This window comes from Rhincodon typus, chromosome 1, assembly GCF_021869965.1.
Source record: "Rhincodon typus isolate 14 chromosome 1, sRhiTyp1.1, whole genome shotgun sequence".
In the NCBI taxonomy this organism is placed as follows: domain Eukaryota; kingdom Metazoa; phylum Chordata; class Chondrichthyes; order Orectolobiformes; family Rhincodontidae; genus Rhincodon; species Rhincodon typus.
The window spans coordinates 80,491,004-80,502,372 of record NC_063332.1 but is presented as its reverse complement, the minus strand read 5'-3'; the positions used below and the strand labels follow the sequence as shown (position 1 = coordinate 80,502,372).

Genomic DNA, 11,369 nt, shown 5'->3' with positions numbered 1-11,369 from the left:
ACACACACACAGACACACTCAACACACACAGTCAGTCACACACACTCACGCACACAGTCAACACACACAGTCAACATACACACACTCAACACACACACACACACACACACACACTCAACACACACACACACAACACACACACACACAGCCCCACACTCTCTCACACACACATGCACACTCACACACACACACACACCCACACACCCACACTCTCACACACACACACACACACACACTCAACACATACACACACTCAACACACTCACATAATTTGTGACCGACTGGTCTTCTCATCACCTATTCTGCTGGAATCAGATTCCTTGAGTCCCTGGCAGAATCTGAACTTCGACCAGTTTTGACTCCTATTCATCAGCAATTTTATTTCCTCTGCAAATGAGACTCTGAAGTTAATATTTCCCGGGAGCGGCTGGGGAGGAAGGGGAGGGGTGCAGATGGTTTGCTACCTGCTTCTGCCCATTCATCTCCAAATTCCAGCACAAGTTGAAATTGGATGTCTCTCATCTTAAATAAATACATCTGCAGTAAGAAATCCTGTGAAAATTAAGAGCAGCTTGCCGTTGCTAACATTAATCCATTTGGTCCGTTTCATTAAAACACTTAAAGGTATTGACAACTATATACAAAGTCATGATCTTTAAAAGAAAATGCATTCACCCCATTGAACCTTAAATAATTCCAGAAGAAAATGTCTTCATTTCCTTAAAATGCAATCATGGCACTTCTGCGCATTTGCTTTTTTTAAAAAAACTCAAAACATTGACTTTATAGAAGAAAATCTATCAAACACAGCTTTGAGTTCATTTTTCTTTATTGTATCCCTCAAGGTTCTGCATTGTTAAAGTTGGTTCAGGAGATAAAATGGATTTCAGATTTGTTAATGTGGTTACTGAGGCACTTTGTCTGTGCATTGTATGATGCCATTGTTGGGTAAGTCACACAATGTGCTCTGTGACCTCAGCACCAGTATCATCATGCAAATCCCCAAATCACATGCGTCATATTTAACATTAAAACCAAAATGGCAGCACAAAACAAATGTTGAAGAAATACAATAAAATAAACATTAAAGTTGTGTTATGAAATCTTGTTGAGAAACCTAGTTCTTGTGTTTATTTAAACATTAATTATCTCTCGCAGTATATAAGAAACATTTCTTTTTACAAGTAAAAGTTTTGCACTGGAACTGATGTCAGTTGTGTACTAGACCGAAGAAATTAAAAATCACTAAGTACTACTGTAATCATCAACACTTTCATATAGCATGTGGTCTTACAATAAAAAATGACAGAAGTGCAACCTAATAATTTAATTCAACCAATAAGTGCTAACATATGAACTCTTTTTTGATATTAAGTATCTGCAATGCAAAACCTTGCAAACAGTTGTGTGGTACAAACTTTGAATGTATGAACCCGAGTTTTCACCATTAGGTGAGGAAGTACATTTCAATTTTACAGCCAGTTGGCAACCTGGCAGTGATTGCTCACCCATTATAGATTGCACCTGATTTGCATTCAATTATTTTCCATGAAGCAAATGTTTTGCAATCTACAATGAATGAATGGTCCGTTCTGCCAGGTTAATCCCGCGGGTATTCAAATTAAAAATGACCCACTCATCATCACAACCCATTCCACATCTCGTTGATACTAATCCTTCTAATGCCTAATATCTTGTTTCAATTGTCCTTTCATTGAGTCCACAGTGTAATTCATTTTCTAAATCAAGTTGTGGATCATGTGGACTTTGCAACTCTTCTGCGTGTGAATCATGACAAAATAAAGGCTTATTTCTATAAACATACCAAAGTACATAGATTAGCAATTACAGGTTGCATTTGGCATTATTACCCTTTAGAAATTCCACTTGCCTTAAAATGCATCAATGATTACTTTGCTGCACCATCACTCATCTCTTTAACAACAGTTTCTCTGTTTAAATATGTGGCCCAGTACACTAAATTGAAAGTTCCAAATAAAACAGGGAACATTATCCTGGACATTCTGTCGATTTTGCTTACGCTGTTAAATGTTTTCTTGGCCTCTTGGGGCTTGGTCTCTGGTTTGGCTTCTTTTGGCTCTGCAGTTGCACTCTTTGCAATTGTTGGTAGTGCTGAGTCCTTGGTGATGTTTGGTGCGTAATTGGCAACTGCCACTGCATAAGCATTATTTTTCTTCATGACAGAAGCCTTGTCTTTCTTCTGTGGAAGTAAATGAAAGCTATTCATTGATTTATTCTTCTTTCTGCAGAATCAGAGAATGAGACTGCACAATAGGCTGCTGTTTAACCCATTGTGGCTCTTTGAAATGGGTATCCAATTAGTCCCGTTCTCTGCTTTTGTGCATAGCCCTGCCAATTTCGATTCCAAAGTTGTTACTGCATCTGCCTTTCATCAGCCATTCAATCCAGGTTATTACAACTCACTGCGTTAAAAATATGTTCCTCAAGATACTTGTGGTTCTTTTGTCAATTATTTTGTTTATTAAAATAAGCTTCGTAAAGCAAAAGGAAAGACAGAATAGCTGGAAAAAATCAAAATTTTGAATTAAATTAAAATGGTAGCAACAGAAAAATACATGAATAAATCCAAAAATGTGTTCATCTCATGGAAGGGATAATGCTGCCAAGGGAGATGGATACCTACAGGGTCCCTCACAATGGACATGCTTATGAATGGATGCAGGTATCATGCTTAAAAAGGCTCAGACCTGTCAGCATGGAGTGGAAACAGATATATAATATTCAGCCTTTCAGATCATTGTTATTACCATATGCATCTGGCAAAGACTGCCCTCTAATCACCTGGAATGATGCTGACTCTGAAGCATTAAAAGATTCCATTCCCAACATGATACTTGAATGATGCTGGCAAAAATGGCTCATATCAATGTAATGGGTCTGCATGCCTCTGACAAGAGTTTTGGCCAGAAAACATGAAGAAAGATCCCAAAGAAAACCACATTCTCTTCCATATTTCATGTTTACATTCTTTCTTTTAAAAATGGATAACCTTGCCAGATCCTGGCTGAGGCTGATCACATGATTGTATTTCTAGAAAATTCTGAGCCCCCTGTATTGTATAGACATTCCAGCTGAAACAGACACAAAGGTTGTCTGCTTCCAGCTAACTCTGGATAAAGGAAACCATAAGACCTATTTCGCTAAAGTGAGAAATAATGCTTTCTCAGGAACTTTTGGGGGTGCCGATGTCCTTGTGGTATTATCATTAGACTGTTAATCCAGATACTCTAGTAATGATCTGGGACCAAGGTTTGAATCCCGCCACTGCAGATGGTAGAATTTGAGTTCAGTAAAAATTTGGAATTAAGAGTCTAATGATGATCATGAATCCAATGTCATGTGTCAGAAAAACCGATCTGGTTCACTAATGTCCTTTAGGGAAGGAAACTGTCATCCTTACCTGGTCTGGCCTACATGTGACTCCAGACCCACAGCAATGTCATTGATTCTAAACTGTCCTCTGGGCAATTCGGGATGGGCAATAAACGCAGGCCTGGCCACTGACGTCTACATCCCATGAATGAATAGAAAAAACATCACCCCACAATGGAAATGCTAACTAGTGGGGGGGGTGGCCATGTAAAACTTAGCTTAATGACTTTCCAATTGATCCATCAGAGTGTGCCATCAGGATCTGAAATGCATGCATTTCTCACATGACAAAATTTGCAGCTGGTGATATAACATGAATGTGCTAACACACCAACTCTCAGCAACAGATAAGTAATATGTCCCATGTGCCAGACGATTCTGCAGGTGTGGAAAGGTCATCCATGCTATTTATTTTGAGTTTCATCAATCTCTCATCAAAGTTATTGCACAAAATCAGGAGAATCTCGAGAGGTCACACGTATCCATGTTTTAAAACATCATTAAGGTTCATGCAAAACATTAACGGAGATATTAAATATTATTTCATTACTCATAAATAGCAAACATCTGTCTCAGCAGGCCTCTCTGTGTTTATTTTTGCATTACAGTCAATTCCTGAAAACGATGCTCTGCATCCCAGCAGAAAAGTGTTTGATGACCAACAAATATTTATTAGATCATATCATCATATTATTACAGCTTTTGTAATAGTGTTTCAAATGTGTCTTTATTGGAAGTATCACTGTCTAATGAGAGAGCAGCCCCATAGTCCGATAGGATTATGGCGAATTTACCTTGATTAAAACCCCAAGTTCTACTGCTACTATGGATTCTCACGTCAAATGAAGAGTATTTGGATACAGAATAAAACACCAAAATGACATTTCAACCCCAAGTCAAGAAAAGGATTTCTTACATGCCAGATCTTGTCAAATCAACCTATTCAGAAATTTCATTATACATTGCTGGAGCAAGGACTTGAACCTAGGCCTCCTGGTGTAAGGGGTAGGGACACCACGGCTGTGCTGGATGAGCAGACTCACGAACATACTGTTCCAATAAATTTAATTTCCAATACAAGATATTCCATTTTTTGCCTCACTGGATCTGTTTGACATTTATGGGCCAATTAATGAAGTGAATGAGGATCAAAGTTGAGATAATGAGATAAAAAGTTGTTGAATTATTAGTGCCCATTTTCGAGACCAATAAATGATCAGGCTGGATTCTCCCCAACATCCCACCCCTAAAGCTTTTAATTTTCTATACTTACCAAGTTCTAACACACAAAGAAATGAGGAGCCACAAAAGAAGATTTGCACCATTGTTTTCTTAGAAGTTGTTGTTTTATGTTTCCCTTTATTGTGGTTTATTTTTGAAGAGTGGCATTACATTTATTTGGCACTTCTAACAGGTTCTTAAAATTTTATTTTGAGTACGTACTCTGTAAATACACTGTCATAAACATATCTACCAAATCTTAACTGACAGTTAAGTTCATTCTTTTGAAGGTGATGAGGATACAATTTAGATGAGTGAAAATCTTGTAGCCCTCCAGGAGTTTATGATTGAGTGGAGCAATATGATTCAGGTAGTCCGGCTCATCCTCTGTGAATGTAGTCATAATAAATTACAATCCACATAATTTTATGGATCTATTGGTATTTAAAATAAATTAAAAATAAAGAGCTCAAAATTAGTAATGGATGGCAGCACAAAATGAGAGACAGTGAGTGAGAAGTCTGTTTTGTTCTCCACACAACTGTCTCTTGGGAAAGACAATTGAATGATGTATAAACCTGGAAAATTGCTACTGTCCATTTTGTGTTAATGCCAAAGACTCACATAAGCCCAAATGTTCCAACTGCACATTTTGAACGAATGACTGGCAAAGACTCAATTTACTCTTGAAAATAAAGGATCATTGCATTTGTAGAATACAAACACCTGGGCAGGAGTCCTCTTTTCTTTGTTATGTTCTTGCATATGAATATGAATGATTAATGTAGTCCATTAAGGCACCTCATAATTTAGTCTCAAAGTGATGGCTGGGTTCAGGATATCTCAACTGGGCTGCAGAGGAACTTCCTGTGAGAGGGGGAAGATCCAGTTGTTGTGGTCCATGCAGGTACCAATGATAGTGGTAGAAAGAGGAAAGAGGTTCTGCTGAGGGAATATGAGCAGCTAGGGGCTAAATTAAAAACCAGAACTAAAAAGGTAATAATCTGCAAATTACTACCTAAGCCACAAGCTAATTGGCACAGGGTCAACAAGATTAAAGAGGTAAACATGTGGCTCAAAGATTGGTGGGGGACAAATGGGTTTGAATTCATGGGACATTGGTGTCAGTACTTGGGAAGGAGGAAGCTGTTCTGATGGGATGGGTTCCACCTGAATCATGGTGGGAGCAGAGTCCTGGTGAATCGCAAAGGGGGACCTGTTCAGGTGTATCCCAAAACTTTGTGGGAAGCTAGGGAAGTCATTGTTGGGCCCCTTGCTAAGATATTAGCAGATACAATGGCCTAGGGTGAGGTGCTGGAAGACTGGAGGATGGCTAAAGTGGTGCTTTTATTTGAGAGGAGTGGTAAGGAAAAGCCAGGGAACTATGCAGCAGTGAGCCTGACGTCAGTGGTGGATACATTGTTGGATGGGATTCTGAGGGACAGGATTTACAAGTATTTGGAAAAGCAAGGACTGATTAGGAATAGCCAACATGACTTTGTGCTTGGGAAATCATGTCTCCCTAACTTGATTTTTTTTCTGAAGAAGGGTCCAGACCCGAAATGTCAGCTTTCCTGCTCCTCTGATGCTGCTTGGCCTGCTGTGTTCATTCAGCTTTACACCTTGTTATCTCACTAACTTGATTGAGTTTTTTGAAGAAGTGACAAATAAGATTGATGAAGGAAAAGCAGTGGATGTTGTCTGTATGGACTTCAGTAAGGTGTTCGACAAGGTTCCGCATGGTAGACTCGTTGGCAAGGTTAGATCACATGGTATCCAGGGAGAGCTAGCCATCTGTATGCAAAATTGGCTTGAAGGTAGGAGACAGAGGGTGATGGTGGAGGGTTGTTTTTTGGACTGGAGGCCTGTGACCAGTGGTGTGCCAAAAGGATCAGTGCTGGGTCCACTGCGGCTGAAAGGCTTTTCATATGAGGAGCGGTTGAGGACTCTGGTCTGTATTTGATGGTGTTTAGAAGGATGAGGGGGTATCTCATTGGCAGGAGAGACTAGGGCCCGAGAGCACAATCTCAGAGTAATGGGACAATCCTTTGGAACTGAGATGAGGAGGAATTTCTTCAGCCAGAAGTTGGTCAATCTGTGGAATGCATTGACACAGAAGGCTGTGGAGGCCAAGTTATTGAGTGTATTTAAGACAGATATAGATTCTTTATTAATAAAGGGATCAAGGGTTATGGGGAGAAGGCAGGAAATGAGGTTGACAAACATATCGGATATGACCAAATGGCAGAGCAGACCACATGGGCCAAATGACCTATATCTACTCCTATATCTTATGACCTTAACTGATATCAATCAATGTTTCACATATCAATGCAATTCACTGGGGAATGATCAGGGTGGAAATTTTGACTATGTTTTTGAGGCCACTATTGCTATAGTTCTGTTTCTCAATTGATAACCTCAGCAAACTCAGCACATTAAATCTGGGAATCTCATTTACTGCATTGTTTTGCACTAGATTGTATGGTGAACTTATGTTTCAAAACCATAGATTATGAATGTGCTACATTGTCATGGTTCGCACACTGAGATTCGATTAAATGTAGCTGAAAGAATTCCCTACCTTATCATTCACAACACTTTTGCCATCCCAAGCCCAGCCTCGTTTTGTAAAATAATTCACTGTGGCAAATTCTATTAATGCAGAGAACACAAAGGCGTAGCAGACAGCAATAAACCAATCCATGGCAGTTGCATATGCAACTTTAGGGAGCGAGTTTCGAGCACTGATGCTCAGAGTTGTCATTGTAAGCACTGTTGTAACTCCTGTAGAAAGATAAAAAGTAGTATCAGAAAATTCTACACTTGTATAACAAAAACAAGCCTGTACAGTGCAAAATATCCCGTGCAAACTTCTCATATATTTATTTTTTGGACCAAGCAACAAACAATGCCCAATGATTGCTAGAAACAAAAACGTTCACGGTTATTTCTTTTGTGACAAAGTAGACTTGTTTTTCTACCGCTGTTTGTGACCAAACATGTTTTGCTGCTGTGCACATTCAGAAGATATTTTTCCAAGATTATTTAATATGTGGCCTCTTTAGACAAAAAACTGGAGGTTGCACTCACAAGGGCCCGAGTTGCAGCTTCTGTCTTTTTAATAAACTTGAATTGCTATGACCTTTACGGTGTTAAATTCATTTTTATATTCATGTGTAGTGCTAGTCGCATATTAGGACAATAATAGTATTCTTTCGTGGACTTTATATAGCCTGATCGGTTCCTAAGCATGTTAATATTTTTCTTTACCATTAAATTGCTTCTTTTCTAGTTTTGAAGAGAATGGTTATTTCTTTCTTTCCCCTGCACTTGGCTTGACTACTCATTGAAATTCCAAAAGACAAAGGTAATTGCATAAAAGAAGAATATTAATATGATCTAATTAATAGTTATTCAGGATGGAGAAACGTTGACCCAGCAGTTGACTCTAAAGTAACCCTAATGTTAATCTGATGGTGACTTCTGAATCAGGCTGGGGTGATGTGGGGTAACATTACATGGGTAAAATCCGGAAAATAAATCAATGGACCAGGTTTTGTTGCTTCATAGAGATATAAGTTTATTCACAAAATGCAGAACACTCTTTTTTTGCAGAAAAATCAATCTTCATTGACCACCTGAACCCACACAATCCACATTTGGCTATCTCAATTCTCCATTGTGAGGACCATGGGAGAACTAGGGGCTGAATTTTACCAAAGCTATTAATTTCAGAGAGCTTTGTACAGGGTTTCTCTCTATGAGCTTCAGCAAGTTATCTCACACAGTTCTCCACAGCTCACCTTACTGGGTACGCACCACACCTCAATGGTGCTGCTATCCCACTACCTTGTGTTCACCAGCAGCAGAAGTGCTCACCATCGCCAGGACCTTCTGGAATCCTAGCCACCGGCACTATATTAAACTCCATGTGTACCAGGTCAATCAGTGCAAGCCTCAAACTACCTTTTACAGTCACAGTGCTTGACGAACTGTTCTGGTAACAGCCAGCAGAAACAGGTTGGCATCCTCATTTGCTGCCAGGAACCTGGAGGTCCTAGTCAACAGGATGGTGGAAATAAGGGCCATCCTCTTTCCTCAGGAACACCAGAGGAGACCAAGACAGCAGCTTGGTCTGAAGTTGTCTGTAGGGCTAATGTGGTAACCACGGTCCAGAGCAACACCAGACAGTGCAAGAGGCAATTTTATGACTTTCTGGACACCACAAGGAACGTGCCACATCTTCTCTGGAGTAACTCACTCTAACTCCGCCATTGGCTCATGGGCTACCTCTCCCACTATTACATGCAGCATCTTCCCTCAATTTCACTCACCCATCGCAATCTCCCAGTCTACTTTCTCTGCACGTCTTCTGCTCTTCTTACTCCCTCACTTAAGATACCCCACTATCTTTCATTGAATGACATGAACACTAACTGTTGAGCCAGCCTTTCATCTCACTCTGTCCCTCCCTTTGAGTTATTTCAGGAGAAAATGGTAATCAGTAGGAAGTGAGAATCAGGATGGGTGGTGAGGTGTCTAACTTTCATCTCCTCGCCCGCTATGGTGAGGAAGGAGAGAATCTTGCTTTAGTACAGAGGACCATGTCTGTTCATGTGGCGATGCCAACACCTCCAAATCCTGGAAATCAAGAATCATTGCCAAGTACTGCCCTTTTTTAAATTGTTTTATTCACTTGTTGCTGGCTGGACCAATATTTATTGCCCATCCCTCATTGTCCTTCCAAAGGTGATGGTGAGCTGCCTTCTTGAAAAATTGCAGTCCATGTACTGTAACTAGACCCCCAATGTCATTAGGGATTGAATTCCAGGATTTTGACCCAGCGACAGTGAAGGAAAGGTGATATTTCCAAGTCAGATTGGTGGGTGGCTTAGAGGGGAACTTGGAGGTGCTGGTGTTCCCATGTGTCTGCTGCCCTTGTCCTTCCAGATGGAAGTGGCCATGGGTTTGGAAGGTGCTGTCTGAGGATCTTTGATGGATTTCTGCATCTTGTAGGTAGTAGACACTGCTGCTACTGAGTATTGGTGGTGGAGGGACTGAAAGTTGTGGGTGTGGTGCCAATCAAATGGGCTGATTTTTCTTGGATGTACTTCTTGAGTGTTGATGGAGCTGCATTCACCCAGGCAAGTATTCCATCACACACATGCTTCGGGAGACAGAGGGTGACTTACTCCCTGCAGGATTCCTAACCTCTGACCTTTTCTTACATAAGAACATACGTAAGAACTAGGAGCAGGAGTAGGCAATTCAACCCCTCAAGACTGCTCTGCCACTGTAGCCATTGTAGTTATGTGGCTAGTCCAGTTGAGTTTCTGGTCAATAGTAACTGCCAGGATATTGATAAAAGGGGATTAAGTGATGGTAATGCCAATGTGTGTCAAGGGCTGGTGCTCTCCCATTACCCCCATAATGAATGCAGTCTTAACATGCCCAAACTTCTACTTCTATTTCATAACTCTTTCTCTCTCTTGCAGGCACCATAGCATCTGCACTGTTGTTGCCTTAAGAGAATAAACCCTTAGGACATCAGCTCATCTTCTGCTTTTGAGGACAAAGGCACAGATTCCCTAGAGGAAGCACCAGCTCCCATACACCCCGCACCATCCAGAGAGAATGAGGGACCTAGATGCCACTTCAGGTAGGCCATACTCTCAAGGAGATAATGTGGTGCTAGCTGAAGGAGGAACCACATTCAAACCACCTAGAAATCTGCTCTCACGACAATCCAGAGGTGTCCGGCCCCTTCACCTTTATCCAGCTTTCTATCCCCAGTCCCGTGGGAGCTCAACCTAAAGGTGAAAATACATTGAGGCAGGACACTCAACATGGCTGTGCCATGTAGCCACAGAGTCCCCCAGGGTTAACCATCTGAAAAAAACAAGCAGGCTCTATTTTAGGCCAGGTCCCTCCAACTCAGTTGCAGACCTAGAGACTGTATTGAGACACAGTGAGTGGGAAGGGTGAAAGACATCGTTCTGAGTGCACATGGGTGAAACATCATTGTAAATACATTGTCATGTTCACTTTTCATCGTCAGCTGTCAGCAATTGTCATTTTTGCTGCGTCTACAAGAATGAAAGTAGAAAGTTAATCCGTCCTTAGTGCACACCATGTTACTCCCTTTCCATAGCACCCAAACTAGCATGAAACATTCTCATGATTAAAAGGGGAAGCATCAGATGTTATGAAGGCTTCCATCAGTTTGCCATCTTAATTTTTATTATCATTCATTAATTATTTTATTATTACTTTTCATATTATTATTCAAGCTGTACTTACAGTTGAAATTACACAGGGGATGTGGCTTCTGCAATATCAAAACAGTTGAAGATACAACTTAGTTCCAATTAATGGGGCTAACAAAAAGGTCCTGCCTGTTTACTCTGTGAGATGTCAAAGGTGTCGTACCTTCTGAAAAACATAATTTTCTTACTCTGTACAATGCTGCAGCTCTCATGAATCCTCATCGTCCACTATGTAGTCTCTTTACATCCTCCAGTTGTCCAGGGCAAAGAATCCAAGGATTAAGCAGTGTCTTCTCTCTGTCCAGTACTATAATCAACCCACAATATTGAAACGTGATGGGAAGGAGACATCTTATAATCCTTGAGGTGGGAGGAGGGGACAGCCGGGAGTAAAAAAAGGTGAAGCAAACAAGGAAGAGGTGGACTCTCTCTGTCCAGTACTATAATCAACCCACAACGACTACT

The 11,369-nt window shown here is 40.7% G+C and overlaps 1 protein-coding gene across 1 annotated transcript in view; it reads right to left on the bottom strand.

Annotated features, from left to right (window-relative positions):
• Positions 1–1,909: 1,909 nt before the first annotated feature.
• gabra2a (gamma-aminobutyric acid type A receptor subunit alpha2a) overlaps positions 1,910–11,369 on the bottom strand; it is a 202,275-nt gene continuing 192,815 nt past the window's right edge. Inside the window, exons 9-10 of the mRNA XM_048598025.1 lie at positions 7,220–7,422; positions 1,910–2,221 (exon numbers count right to left, since the gene is read on the bottom strand). Of these exons, the coding sequence (XP_048453982.1) occupies positions 1,910–2,221; positions 7,220–7,422 (515 nt within the window). The remainder of the gene's footprint in view (positions 2,222–7,219; positions 7,423–11,369) is intronic.